At 50.0% G+C, this 13,848-nt stretch overlaps 8 protein-coding genes across 8 annotated transcripts; 4 read left to right on the top strand and 4 right to left on the bottom strand.

Annotated features, from left to right (window-relative positions):
• Positions 1-958: 958 nt before the first annotated feature.
• Bathy07g01790 (predicted protein) lies at positions 959-2,757 on the top strand (the record flags this gene model as incomplete). The annotated part of the gene is made up of 2 exons (XM_007511981.1): positions 959-1,649; positions 1,694-2,757. 2 exons carry the CDS (start codon positions 959-961, stop codon positions 2,755-2,757), a joined length of 1,755 nt encoding a protein of 584 aa, XP_007512043.1.
• A 110-nt stretch (positions 2,758-2,867) lies between these two features.
• Positions 2,868-4,589, bottom strand: Bathy07g01780 (predicted protein; the record flags this gene model as incomplete). Its single annotated transcript, XM_007511980.1, has 1 exon — positions 2,868-4,589. One exon carries the CDS (start codon positions 4,587-4,589, stop codon positions 2,868-2,870), a length of 1,722 nt encoding a protein of 573 aa, XP_007512042.1.
• A 389-nt stretch (positions 4,590-4,978) lies between these two features.
• Bathy07g01770 (ADP-ribosylation factor) lies at positions 4,979-6,262 on the top strand (the record flags this gene model as incomplete). Its single annotated transcript, XM_007511851.1, has 3 exons — positions 4,979-5,044; positions 5,383-5,590; positions 5,868-6,262. 3 exons carry the CDS (start codon positions 4,979-4,981, stop codon positions 6,260-6,262), a joined length of 669 nt encoding a protein of 222 aa, XP_007511913.1.
• Positions 6,263-6,787: 525 nt separating this feature from the next.
• Positions 6,788-7,810, bottom strand: Bathy07g01760 (50S ribosomal protein L1; the record flags this gene model as incomplete). Its single annotated transcript, XM_007512040.1, has 1 exon — positions 6,788-7,810. One exon carries the CDS (start codon positions 7,808-7,810, stop codon positions 6,788-6,790), a length of 1,023 nt encoding a protein of 340 aa, XP_007512102.1.
• A 518-nt stretch (positions 7,811-8,328) lies between these two features.
• Positions 8,329-9,915, top strand: Bathy07g01750 (predicted protein; the record flags this gene model as incomplete). The annotated part of the gene is made up of 1 exon (XM_007511916.1): positions 8,329-9,915. The coding sequence occupies one exon, from the start codon at positions 8,329-8,331 to the stop codon at positions 9,913-9,915; it is 1,587 nt and encodes a 528-aa protein (XP_007511978.1).
• A 193-nt stretch (positions 9,916-10,108) lies between these two features.
• Bathy07g01740 (predicted protein) lies at positions 10,109-10,927 on the top strand (the record flags this gene model as incomplete). The annotated part of the gene is made up of 1 exon (XM_007512166.1): positions 10,109-10,927. One exon carries the CDS (start codon positions 10,109-10,111, stop codon positions 10,925-10,927), a length of 819 nt encoding a protein of 272 aa, XP_007512228.1.
• A 182-nt stretch (positions 10,928-11,109) lies between these two features.
• Positions 11,110-12,141, bottom strand: Bathy07g01730 (mitochondrial phosphate carrier protein, putative; the record flags this gene model as incomplete). Its single annotated transcript, XM_007511882.1, has 1 exon — positions 11,110-12,141. One exon carries the CDS (start codon positions 12,139-12,141, stop codon positions 11,110-11,112), a length of 1,032 nt encoding a protein of 343 aa, XP_007511944.1.
• Positions 12,142-12,309: 168 nt separating this feature from the next.
• Bathy07g01720 (predicted protein) lies at positions 12,310-13,794 on the bottom strand (the record flags this gene model as incomplete). Its single annotated transcript, XM_007512134.1, has 1 exon — positions 12,310-13,794. One exon carries the CDS (start codon positions 13,792-13,794, stop codon positions 12,310-12,312), a length of 1,485 nt encoding a protein of 494 aa, XP_007512196.1.
• Between the last annotated feature and the right edge of the window lie 54 nt (positions 13,795-13,848).

The following is a 13,848-nucleotide window of genomic DNA, read 5'->3' as shown; positions in this document are numbered from 1 at the left end:
GTTGACTTCTTCTTCGATGAAGAAGAGAGAAGATATGCAATAACACGACGACAAAGAAAAGAACACAAAAAAGGAGAGAAACTCGCCCGCGCAAGTCAAAACTCTCCGTACTCGAACCCCCTTTGTCCGTTCTTTCCCAGCTCTTTTCATTCATTCATCTTTTGCCAGCGGGAGGAGAGATACAAAAACGCTCGATTTGTATCTATAAATAAAAAAGAAAGCAAACGATGAAGAAAAGAGCTCCCACCCTTCCACCCACTATCATCGGTAGACCTATCATCGATAGAGGTCTATCGATGATAGCAATGCGTGTGACTTTCTCGCGCGCGTGCGCGCGCGCACGCAAAAAAAAAGTGATATTATATGCGCGCACAAATGCGCGCAAATGCGCGCGCGAGAAAGTGAAGAGGAAATGAAAAAAAAATGCGTTTTTTAGATACAGATACAAAAGTTTCTCTTCCTCTTTCTCTTTCTCTTTCTCTTTCTCTTTCTTTTTCTCTTTCTTTTCCCCCAATTTTCCTAGTTTTTCTTTTTTTTTGCGAGGAAGAAAATAAACGGAGAGAGAGAATACGTAAAAAGCGCGTATTTTCCAGCTCCGAGTTCCTGCGAACGTTTTATGAGGTGTATGGGTGCATCCGCGCGCTTTTCAGCACCTCTCGCGCGCGCGGTCCCCAGTCAACGCGCGCGCGTGGAGGGGACGGCACCTCTCGCGCGCGCGGTCCCCAGTCAACGCGCGCGGCAAAGAGAAGAGAGAAAACACACAAAGAGAGAGAGAGAGAAGTGAACCTGAAAAAAGAAAAAAAAGCTCTCCTCTCTCTTTGTTTTTGCTCTTCTGTTTCTCTCTCTCTCTCTCTCTTGTTTTTTTTTTGGCTCTGCTTTTTTTGGCTCTCCTTTCTCTCTCTCGACGTCTTTCTCTCTCTAGGAGGCGTGTCTCGTTTCCCTCTTTCCCGCAATTCTGATGGATCTGCGAGAGGTTTTCAGAGAGCGCCACTTTGCTGCTCAGAAACGCGCGCTTCAACGCGAGAAAAGAGAGAGAGAGAGAGAGAGAAAGAGACGAGAGAGAGAGCGCGCGCGCGAGCGAACACTCTTTACCGACGGAAGTTTCTCTCCTTTGCTCTTTCTCTCCGCCATTACCGCGAGGAATTACCCACCACACGGAAGACGGAATATTCCTTTCTCTCGTGTACGAGGAAAACAGAAAATGTTTTCCCTGGGAAACCTGCATCATGAAGACGAAGAGGAGGAGGAAGAACCACCGACGCCGATGAACGCGTCGCTCTGGCCTTCCTCGAATACGAATAACAATAATAACAACAAAATCGGATCGAGAGAGAACGCCAAGGAGAGGAGTGGTGCGAAGAAGAACAACCAAAACCAATCGAACAACAACGGGATGTCGACGTTCGATTTCGACGTCGATGTGCCCGGGGATTTGGATTGGTTGGATGGGTTTTTGCGAGTCGAAGACGACGAAGACGAGGAGGAGAACGAAAATCAAAACGCGGATCAAGCTTGGGGGGTGGGGAAAGGCGCGGCGTGGAAGACGGAGGCGATAAAAACGACAGGAGGGAAATCCGGCGTGAAGAGAGGGAGAGATGTGGCAACGGCGTCCTCGGCGGAGAAGAAGAAGAAGAAAAACGCGGCGAGCAGTACGAGTAAGAAGAAAACGATTCAGACGACGACGCCGCCGGAGACGACGACGACGAAAGCGGCGAGAATAATAATAACAACAACAACAACGGGAAGAGTAGCACTAGTAATACCAATAATAATAACAACAACAACAACAACAACGCGGATTCAGATCGGTGTCGATTGCGGTGGACGCCGGAGCTTCACGCGCGGTTTTTGAGATCGGTGAAAACGCTCGGCGGTTTGGATATCGCCACGCCGAAAGGCGTCGTCGAGCTGATGCGAGTGCAAGGGGTGACTATTCAGCACGTGAAATCACACTTGCAAAAGTACAGATTACAAGAGCAGCAAATGAGCAAAGCAACGTCCAACGCGCGATCAAAGGCGTTGAGCATCGGGGAGAGGAGTTTTTTGACGTCCACGTTTGTCGGGCTGCCTCCGATAATCGCCAACGAGGAGAAGGTCATAGCGAAAGTCGCCTCGATTATGAACAATCAACGACCCGGGGCGACTACTTCGCCTCCAAACGCCACCGCGAATAAAAATACTAGTAGTAGTCCTGAAGGTACCGAGAACAACACCGGCAATAGAAACAGTACGCCAGGAGGAGATAATAGCGACGGTACCATCATGTTAGGAGTACCGCCACTGGATGAGGAAGAGAAACGCAGACACATCAAAGCCGCGCGAATGGCTGTTTCGGCAAAGAGAAAGAGGGATAAAGGTTTGCGATTCCCGGACGAGGATGTAAATACCTCCGCGGAATTGGCAAAGCTCGCGGCTGTGAATAAAAAGTTGATCCTTACCAACGACGTTCCCAGAGACGACAATTTTGAGAATAACAACGACACAGACGACGAGGACGTCTTCACGGCGGCTCTTCCTCACATCTCGTCGCCGTTGAAGGCGCCGATGATGATGAAATCAGCTTTAGGCGGCGTTGGCGGCGGCGCGAAGTTGCCCGAAGACGTCTCGGCCGTGCTGCTCAGACAAATCGAGATGCAAAAACAACTGCACGAACAACTCTTGAAACAGCGAAAGTTACAAACGGCCATCGAAGAGCACGGGAAGTATTTACAGAAAATCATGGAGGAATCTGCGACGGAGAAAACGTCCAAGTCGTAGTAGCGCGGCGTGATTGATGCGTTTTCTGTATCGTGTATTGAGTGTATCTATGTAAAATTACAGCAAAAAAAATTCCATCGAAGTGAGTCTCGGGCTCCTACTTCTCTCTCTCAAACCTCGCCTTTTCCTCCTCCTTCTCCCCCGGTTGCAATGTTTTCCTCGTTTACAAATCTTCGGAGCATCTCCTGGGCTACTCTTGGTTGATCCAAAGGAACCATGTGCCCGGCCTGGCTCACTTTCACGAACGAGAATCGTCCGTCGTCGTTTTCTATGACTTCTCCACCCGTCCATCCTTCTTCTTCGTCGATAACGAATGGCGACGAAAACTTCTTCGCAAACTCTTCTCTGCCGCTCCACTCCATTTTTCGCGTCCAATCTAAATTGCCGGCGAAATTACAAATAAAATCGCTTTCGCCGGCGTAAATCATCCCTCGCACGCCGTTTTCCAACATTTCCGGAATGAGCGGTTCGTAATCTCTCATCCAGTCCCCCATCATCTTCTCGTGAACCTCCATATTGCACGTCTCCCACTTGCGATTGCCGACGCCGAGCGCCTCTCGAGTCGATTTTTGATTCAGAAATTTCCCGATTGGCGAGAAATCGTAACATAAATCGCCCACGCATTCTTTTCGAACGTCGTACACGTTAATCGGCTTCCCGCCTTTGTTCTCAGCCGCAATCTGCAGCAACGCGTTTGGAATGTTCTGACAGTACTCCACGGCTTCGATGCACTTTTTCGATACCGTCGCGTTGGAGTATCTCTTACCGTTCTCGTTGTTACATTTTTTCGCTTTCTTCTCGCACGTCTCTAAATATTTCGCGTTCACATCCTCGCCTTGTAACGCTGTCACGATTCCAACTCCAACGGAATACTTCGCGTACGCGGCGTATTGAATTTCCGGATCGGTTAAACCGTTTCCAATTGCGAAGCCTTTCAAATTCAAATTCACGCTCCCTTCGTCGTTCTTCGACGCGACGAAAGCTCTGTGAGCGACCGCCGGAACGTAATGTCCCGCGTAACTCTCGCCGGTGATAAATAACGGATTATCCGCCAATTCCGGCCTGGAGAGGAAAAAGTCTTGAAGAAACTCAAAGATATCGTTGGAAACCGTCTCTTCATCGCGAGCCTCGTCCGTGTTATCCGACGTCCAGCTAAACCCAGTGTTTACCGGCTGATCGACGTAGAGCAGATGACCGACCGTATCCCATCCGTATTTCGTTTCTTTCAAAACGTATTTATCCTCCGAATTTTCGTCTTTGTTTTCAATCACTTCGAACGGTCCATTTTCCGCGAACGCGGCGAGCTCAGAGGAGCAACCCGGGCCTCCCGTCATCCAAAGCACGACCGGAACTTTCTCTTCGCCTCCTTTTCTACCTCCTTTACTCGCTTCTCCTCCTCCTCGGTGTTCAAAGAACATGTAAAACATGTGCGCGTCGTGCGTCGTTCGATTCAACTTAAAATACCCCGCCGCGCGTTCCAAAGGCGTAGCGTTAGTATTACTCGCCGTCTCCTTTTCCTCGTCTGAGAAAATGATATTCCCGGGAGGAAACGCCATCGATTTCTCTCGCAACCGACTCGTTTTCTGCGTCCAAAGAACACCACCGTCGTCATCGTCTGTTTTCTTTGATTCTCCAACTGCACCGGCGAAGACGAGGAGATCTCGTTCATTCCTCTCAAAATCGGGAAAGAGGTCAACGACGTCTTCTTTCTCGTCGTAAGAAGAATACGGACGACCGGAGACGAATACAGACGACGACACAGACGCCAGAAAAAGGAGAAAAAGAAGCGTCTTCTTCCGCGACTTTCCGCCGCTTCTTCCTCTTCCTCTCATCTCTGGGTCGTCTCGCTTTTAACTGAATTTTCTCCTTTTGCGAGATTTACGTTTGCACTCCGAATATCGTCGAAAAATGCGTCTTTCAGATTGAATGACGACGAGAGGAGGACTCCAGGACAACAGCAACGACACCGATTGCTCAACGAATAGTGAGCTGGAATTGATCGCTCTCTGTTATTACTACGAATGGCGATTTATCCAACAAGAGATTTTTATTCTTCTTTGGGGGAGAGCAAAAGTGGACCAAAACATCGACTGATGAAAAGAAGCAAAAGAGGACAAAAAAACCAACGCGAGAGAAAAGAAGCAGAGATCGCCTCTTCGCCTCATCAATCATCACAAAACACACACGCTCTCTCACACTCTCTATATATATTTAAAACACCATGGGCATCACGTTCGCGAAATTGTTCCAGCGCCTCTTTTCGAAGAAGGAAATGCGCATTTTGATGGTGCGTTTGGGAGACGTTCTGGTTTTTCGGTCGTTTGTTTAGCGGTTTCTTTCTTTCTCTTTCATTTTTTCTCTACCGCGCGAAATTCGTTCGCTCTTTCGTTTTTGTGGGCGAAAGCGCAGCGAGAGAGAGGAGAGATTTTTGAATCGCGATGATTTTTACGCGCGCGTTGTGTTCCTCCTCAACGTGCCGCGCTTGGATGCGAAGCGCGCGCGTGGGAGAATGAGACGCGTTTACATGCGCGCAATATGAACGCATCGTTCGATCGAATTGATTCTCGCGGGAAAGACGTGGAACCAACCGCGAATCTCGTCGGTTCGTTTTCAAAGCGCGTGCAGCACGGAGGAGTCCCTCTTTCGCCTAAAAATTTTGGTTCACTTTTACGAGAGACGTTTTTCGAGTCGATTTTAGCACTGACGCTCTCATCTCTCTTTTTTTACTCTAAACGCGGAACACACACACAGGTTGGTCTCGATGCCGCCGGTAAAACCACCATCTTATACAAACTTAAGCTCGGAGAAATCGTGACGACGATTCCGACCATCGGTACGTTTTCGGTTTTCCTCCTTCGCGTCTTTACGAACGGGTTCTTTTCCCCTCGTTTTTTTGTCTTTCACTACTTTGCGCTTAAAATTGGGATCGAGCGAGCGAACGAGAAACCGCAAAAGCTCTCGTCCACTCGTTTTCTTCGACTTTGAGCGACCGAAAACGACCAAAAACAGAGAGGAGGGAGTTGCAAGTCAAAAAAAAAACTTATTTTTACTATCTCGCGTTCAATATAACAACTCACCACGATCTTACCGAACCACTGAAAACGATACAGGTTTCAACGTCGAAACGGTCGAATACAAGAACATTTCGTTCACGGTGTGGGATGTCGGAGGACAAGACAAAATTCGTCCGTTGTGGAGACACTACTTCCAAAACACGCAAGGCTTGATCTTCGTCGTGGATAGTAACGATCGCGACCGTATTTCCGAGGCGAGAGATGAACTTCACCGCATGCTCAACGAAGACGAACTCCGCGACGCGGTGTTGTTGGTCTTTGCGAACAAGCAAGATTTGCCGAACGCGATGACTGCGGCTGAAATTACGGACAAACTCGGATTACACTCGTTGAGACAAAGACACTGGTTCATTCAATCTACGTGCGCGACTTCGGGCGAAGGCTTGTACGAAGGTTTGGACTGGCTTTCGACGAACATTGCAAACAACTAATAGAAAAACGGAGAGAGTGGGAAAGAGAGAGAGTGGGAAAGAGAGAGAGAGAGAGAGAGAAAGTGGGGGGTGGAGAACGAGAGGAAGAGAGTTGGAGAGATCGAGAGAGAAAGGAAACCGTCTTATCAGAATTTGAAGAGAAAGAAAGCTGTATTTAGTAATAATAAAATATTGATTGTTTGTTTAGAGGGAGAGAAAGAGAGAAAGAGAGAATGTAGAGTAAGAAATGAGGAGGAGAGGAATATATCGAATCAGAGCGCGAAACACTCGAGAAGAGAGTACACGACGAGGACGACGATGAAGCCGCGACGTGCGGCGAGTCGCAACAAAGTCGTTTGCGCCCACCGTTCTTTTTCGCACATATATAAAAATTAGCCGGATGTTTTAGTAATAAAGGCGTATATAATAAGATAAGAGCATACGCGCACATACATACACATACATACACGTTACACAGAATCATCACCTCTAATTTTCGCTATTCTCTTCTAACTTTACTCGACGTCGTCCGCGTTAAACGAGTTACTACGCCCCCGGCGACGACGACATCGATGTATTCCTCTGATTATACTCCTCCGCTAATTTCATCAACTCTTTCGGGTCTATTCTTCGACTCCCTTCACTCATTGTCGTGCTCAAATATACCCTCTTAATATAATTCGATATCGCTGGCGCGCCTTTCCCTTTCGGTCTGTTTTGCAAAACGCTCGCCATCAAACACGACGCGTTTTCTACGATGGCGTCCTCCTCAAAACTCGTCTTCCCAATCCCAGCGTGCACGATCGAATTCTTCTCCGCTCTGTACTCCACTCTCCCTCCACTCTTCGCATCTCTCACCGCCTTCCCAACCTCCGCGGTTAACGTTCCAACTTTCGGATTCGGCATCAACCCTTTCGGCCCGAGCGTCCTCGCCAAGCCGGAACTTTTCAGTTTCGGCACGATCCCCGGCGTCGCCACGCACACGTTCACTTTATTCAAATCCTCAAACTTCCCGCTCTTAATTTGTTCAATCAACTCTTCACCTCCAACCGCGTCTGCCCCGGCCTGTCTCGCCATCTCCCGATCCTCCTCGTTCTCCGCGAACGCCAACACGTAAAATTTTTTCCCCGTCCCGTTCGGTAAGTTGCACGTCCCTCGAACAATCATGTCCGACCGTTTCGGATTCACCCCTAACCGAATGGACATCTCCACCGTCTGGTCGAACTTCTTCTTTCCTCCCATAGCTTCTTTCGCCCACTGAACGGCAGAGCGCACGTCCGAGATCGGCGTCGTCGTTCCGTCGTCGTTTACCACCGTCGCTCGGTACATCGGCTGCGGCAGTTTCCCCGCGAGGAGGTGAAACACGTCCTCCTTTTCACCACCACCGCCTTCTTCGTTTTGCGCTTTTTCTGTCGCCGCTGTTGAAAACAGAGACGACGAAAACGCTGCTCTGAACGTGGTGGTATTGCTGCTCGCGTTCGAAGTCCTCGCTCTCGTCGAGAGGAAGAGGAGGAAGAGATGCTTGCCTCGTTCGAGCGATGATGATGGTTTTTGCAACAACGGGGCCATGTGGTAATTCTTCTTTATTCGCGTGCGTTTGTGTGCGGAGTAAATCGTTGAGCAACTCGCGTCCGACGACCGAACAGAGAGAGAGAGTGGGCGAACACTTTTAACCGCTCGTCGTCGTCTTCGGTGCAAATTCACCTCTCACGCTCTGGATGATCTCAACAAAGAGTGTTGGCGCGACAAAAGCCACCGCGTGTGTTTGTGTTCGTTTGTTCAAGCTTTTGTCTGACAAAAAGAACGCTTTGACTACTGAGAGAGTAAGGGAGAGTACCCTTTTCGTCCTAAAAATTTAGGGTTTAAGTGCGTAAGTCGTACTCACATTTGAAGCTCTCTGAGTGCTTCTTTCGTACTCAGAGACAGAAGAGAGATCTCTTTCTTTCGTTCTCTCGAGACCGCAGAAATTCTCTCTCTCTCCCTGTAAAGGTATATTTCCATCGTCATCATCATCAGACGACGACGACCGAGGCCGCGAACGACGAACAAAAAAGAGACGAGATCTAACTCCGCTTCTGCTTGCCGCGATGACGACGACGACGACGACCACAACGACCGAGAGAAAACAAAACTTGAGCAGATCGTTCCCTTCCTTCGCGAAGAAGAAGTCAAACGAGACGAAAAACGACGATTCGAACAAAACATCGTTCACCCGAGATGACGTCGCGAAACACAATCGCTCGAACGATTGTTGGGTCATCGTCCACGATCGCGCGTACGACGTGACGAAATTCGTCCCGAAACATCCCGGGGGGAACATGATTCACGTCAACGCGGGCGGGGAGTGCACGGCGCTCTTTGAGTCCTACCATCCGCTGAAAGCGAGGAAGGTGCTGGAGAAATTTTATGTCGGAGACGTGGTGGGTGATGAGGAAAAGGAGGAAGAAGACGAACGCGGAGCGAGGAGAAGAACGACTTCGATTTCGACGACGACGACGTCGACGAAGGAAAACAAACAGAAGTCAAAATCTGAAATGAAAGCACCAAAGTACAGATCGAACGGCGAAGAGGACGAGTTTCATTACGAGTGCAAACGAGCGGCGGAGAAATACTTTAAAGAGAACGCGTTAGACCCGAGAGAACATCCGGAAATGTGGGCAAAGTCGGTCGCGATTTTATCCGGAGTCGTTTTGTTTCATTACTTATCGTTTTTTAGCGCAAACGTGGCGTTTTTCCCGTTGGCGTGCGTGTTTGCGGTGTTGCACGGAGTGTGTAAAGCTGAAGTTGGGGTGTCTATTCAGCACGACGCCAATCACGGGGCGTATTCGAAGAATAAGAAAGTTTTGCACGCGATGCAGTTGACGTTGGACATCGTCGGCGCGAGTTCGTTCATGTGGAAACAGCAACACGTGGTTGGACATCACGCGTTTACGAACGTAGAAGATATCGATCCAGACATTCGATGCGACGAGAAGAACGACGTGAGACGAGTGAATTACATGCAACCGCACGCGTTTTTCCACAAGGCGCAACACGTGTATTTAGCGCTCATGTACGGATTGTTGTCGTTTAAATCGTGCTTTTTCGACGACTTCTCCGCGAGAAAGAACAATAAAATCGGATGGGTCACGGTCCCGAAATTCGAACGACGAGAAGCCGTCGAGTTTTGGGGATCCAAAGCCGTCTGGGCGTTTTACTACCTCTACTTGCCCTTCAAGTACTCCCCGCACAACGACTCGTACGCGAAGCTCTTCGCGTTGTGGACGCTGACTGAATTCACCACCGGTTGGCTCCTCGCGTTCATGTTCCAAGTCGCTCACGTCACTCCAGACGTGGAATTTTTCAAAGTGGACGAAAAAACTGGCGTCATTAGCTCGAACAAATCTTGGGCGGAAGCGCAACTCGCCTCATCGGCGGATTTCGCGCACGGGAGCAAATTCTGGACCCACTTCTCCGGCGGATTAAACTACCAAGTCATCCACCACCTCTTCCCTGGCGTTTGCCACGTCCACTACCCGCAATTAGCGCCGCTCGTCATGGACGTGTGCAAAAAACGAGGATTGGAATACGTCGTTTACCCGACGTTTTGGGCCGCTTTGCGAGCGCACTTTCGCCACTTAAAAAACGTCGGCGGCGGAGCCTTCAAAGTGCCGAGTCTTCACACCGTAGGTTAATAATACTAATACTAATGATAACACAAAACGAATACATACGCGCACACGCATCGCATCGCGCTCGTCGTCTTTTTTCAACTCGTCCATCGCGGTTGTTCTCTTCTCGGTTTTTCCTCTCGCGTGCGAAAATCCGCACTTCCGAGACGCACGAAACACAACTTTTATTCAATTTCAGTCAGCTCACACGAGAGAGATGCCGCCCGTGGTCAAAGACGAGAGGAAGAGTGGAATACGCGGTCTTTTCAAGACCACCGCGCTTGCCACGGTTGTCGCCACCTTGACGAACGTCTTCTTCTGGAGTAAGAAGAAGAAACCGGCGGTGAAGACTGTCACTTTGCACAAGACGCAAATTCGTAAACTGTACAGACGAGTGTGGAACCAACCGGAGCAGATTTCCCGCGATCACGCGTGCTCGGAGTACATCCACCCGGAGCACATCTTGATCGATCCATCGAATCCGAACCCAAAACCAGGCGTGGAATCGTACTGCAACGGGGTGAACGCTTTGAGGCAAGCGTTACCGACGATTAAGATGTACATCGACGATATGATCGAGCAAGGGTGTAAAGTGGCCGTGCAGTTAAGCTTCGTGGCGAGTTTAGGGGAGAGAAAAGCGAAGTGGACAGGGACGGCGGTGATGGAATTCGAGGACGATTTGATCGTCAAGACGTGGATTAACACGGATAGTATCAGCGCGATGATTCAGTTAGGGTTGGTGAATGATTTGTTGAGGACGAATAGCGGTATCGGGAGCGAAGTCGCGACGACGACGGCGGGAGGAGCGAAAATTACGAACAAGGTGCCGTTGAGAAGAGATAAAGAGGCGGTGGCCGCGGCGCAGGCGCTTTTGGGGAGAACCGAGGAGCACCCGACCGAGGTGTTAACTGGGAAGGAATGGTTGGAATATTTCGACGCGATTCAAGAGGAGGAATGGGAACACGGGAGTCAGATGAGTCAGAAAGAATTGGAGCTGCAACACGACGATTTAAGCGGGTTGGACGTGGTGGTTTAGGCCACTCTTTGCTGTACATACTACACGCGACTACTACTACTACTACTACTACTACTATTGTTATTATACTAGAACACATCGATTAGTTTTTAATGCTATCTAAAGTCTAATGTCACATACATATCTACAACATCTTTGGATTCTTTATTATGCCTTCTCCCCGCGCCGAGCGAACTTTTTCTTTAAACTCCCAAAGATTCTTTGACATAGTCTACCGTGATGAGTTGAGTGACGACGATGAGAACAGTCATTGGTATTCTTTGTCTCAAGCCTACGAACAAACCAGAAACCGAGTTGTCGTCGTCAACAAACGCTTCGCACTCTTTTTCTTCCTCGTCTTCTTTACAATATCGTCGCGTCATAATCGTATCCCCGGGCTGAGATGCTACCGTTGCGAGTACCCCCGCTGCAATCGCTGACATCAATCTCAACGCAAAAAACAACTCTCCGTCCCCTTCTTCTCCTCCGTATACTCCCAGCGTCCCCTTTACGAACCCATTCACGAGGACGTCGTACGACACCAATTGCACCGCAGTGTACGGGATCATTTTCAAATACACCGGCAACAAACTCTCCGCTATGTCCTCTAGAAAAGCGTCAAATTCTTCGCCAACCGCTGCGAACAAACTCTTCTCCCGCGCGTACGTCTCGCTCTCCACAATCTTCACTCTCGCTCTTTCAAACGGTACCAACGCGAAGCTACCGACCGCCTCCGCTACCATCGCCGCCAACACCAACTGCGCGATATTCCCTCCGCCGTGAAAATAATATCGTTTCAACGTTTCAAAGCCGCCATATTTACACCCACCCTGTATCAAATATCCAAAAAATGTGGCCCCTAATCCTCGAGTTAACGCTCTCGCGCCTTCGTCTTTGACGATTTTTTGCGCCAGTTCCCTCGCGCTTGCATTCGAATTCAACTCCGGATTTAATTGTACTTTCGTTTTAATGACGTCCAAAGGCACCGATAAGCAATGGCTCGCAAAACATCCGATGCCGCCGGCGGAAAAGTATTTCAAAACCGCCAGGACGATTTCTTCTTCGCCATTGTGAAGCTCCTGGAGAGACGCCCTCGTCGTCCTCGTCTTGGTAAACTTCCTTTTCTTCTTCTTCTTTCCCTTTTGGGGAAGCGGCGAAAGGTGTTGCCCTTTTGGGGAAGAAGAAGATGACGACGAAGGACGGAGCATCGCGCCGAGACGAACGCGCATCATCATCTCGCCACAGAGGAGGAGGAAGAGGAGGAAAAGGAGGAGGAGGAGGGCGTTTGATTTCTGTCAAAAAACGAACGCTCCGCCAAAAAGAAGTGAGGGTGGATAAAAGAGGTGTGCATTTGATATTCTACTTTAGTTTCAAGTTTTACGAGACACCAGTCTTCTCTCTCTCTAAGTCCTCGACCGTCTCAAAAACCCATCGATTTCGCGGACTAACCCGTCCAGATTCTCCAACTCTTGCACTTTCCTCTGGCTCCCGTCTTCGGCGGTGGCGGCGCCGCTGCCGGGTAAGACGGTCTCCCTGACGTCGTCGAACAAACCTCTCAAAGCGCCGAGAGGACTCGGATCGTCTTTGCGAATGCCGAACGAATCGAAAAGGGTCGTCGACGCGTCGAAGGCGATGTTGGCGGAATCGACGATAGACTCGGGGAGAATTTCAGTCGGTAACGGCTGCCAGAGCGGGGAGATGTGATCGCCGGGTTGCGTTTTGACGCTGAAATCAGCCACTCCGTTCGCGCCGCCGGTTTCGCTACTACTTTCGTTGCTGCCGCTACTACTTCCGCTACTACTTCTACCGCCGCTATTCACTTCCGTCAAGACCGAGGCTAAAACCGCCGTCTCGTCGATCGTATCGTCCCGAAACTTAATCAACAACGTGTTCGGTCCGGAATAATATTTTTTAATCAACTCCTTCGCCTCCTCCGGCGTCGGCTGGAACTCCTTCCTCCCGTTGCTCACGTCCAACAACAACGGCTCCAACTGATCCACCACGGTCAACAACTCCTTCACCGCTTCCGGCGCGAAACTTCTCACGTTCCTATCGACGTCCCTCAAACTTTCTCTCAACGGCGATGCCGCTAACGGCTGCAACACCGGCGATATCGCGGATAAACCAGGCACAAAAACCTCCGCAAACAACGGCACCGCGTCCGTCGCCGGTTTGTTGTTGTACGAAATCAACACCAACGCCTCTCGATTCAACTCGTACCGAGAATTAATCAACGCGTGAACGTGCGCGCCCATCGAGTGCCCGATCGAAACTACCGGTAACGTCTGTAAATCCGCGTCCAACTTTGCAAACGCGCGATCGAACTTAAACTGGCAATCGTCCACCACTCGCAAGTGGTCGAAACTCAGCTCATACGGCGTCGCGACGACGACGCACGAGGATCGCGCGGCGAGCTTTTCCAGAAAAACGCGATACGTGAGCTGAGGAGACGCACCCACGAACGCACCGCCGATGAAATGGCACACGCACGTTGGTTTCTTCTTCGACTTCGAGAACGAAGACGACGACTCCTCCTCCTCTTCCGCCACGGCTTCCTCCTCCTCCTCTTCCTCCTTTTCGCTCCCCCCAAAGTTAAAGACGCCTTCTTTCGTCGGATCAAACACCCACGAATCGTCCACTTTGCGCCAACCTCTGCTTTCCGCGCCTTTCGTCGCTTCCGCTAAAGCTTCCAGCGATCGTTCGAGGTCTTTGAACGGTGTCGTTTCCGTGGTCGTCGTTCGCGAAGAATCCTCCGAACGTGATGACGACGACGACACGGAGGACTTCCCCAAAGTCTTTCTTCTCGTTGTTTTTGTTGTTGTTCTTTGTCTTCTTCCTCGAGAGGAGACGAAGACCACAGGGTGTGCTGCTGCCGCTAAAGATGACATGCTGGGATGTCGTTCAGTGCTCTAAACTGTATCGAGTGCGGAGGAAATAGCGCG

The sequence above is a fragment of the Bathycoccus prasinos genome (assembly GCF_002220235.1).
Source record: "Bathycoccus prasinos genomic : Chromosome_7".
Classification (NCBI taxonomy): domain Eukaryota; kingdom Viridiplantae; phylum Chlorophyta; class Mamiellophyceae; order Mamiellales; family Bathycoccaceae; genus Bathycoccus; species Bathycoccus prasinos.
This window is presented reverse-complemented; position numbering and strand designations above follow the sequence as displayed.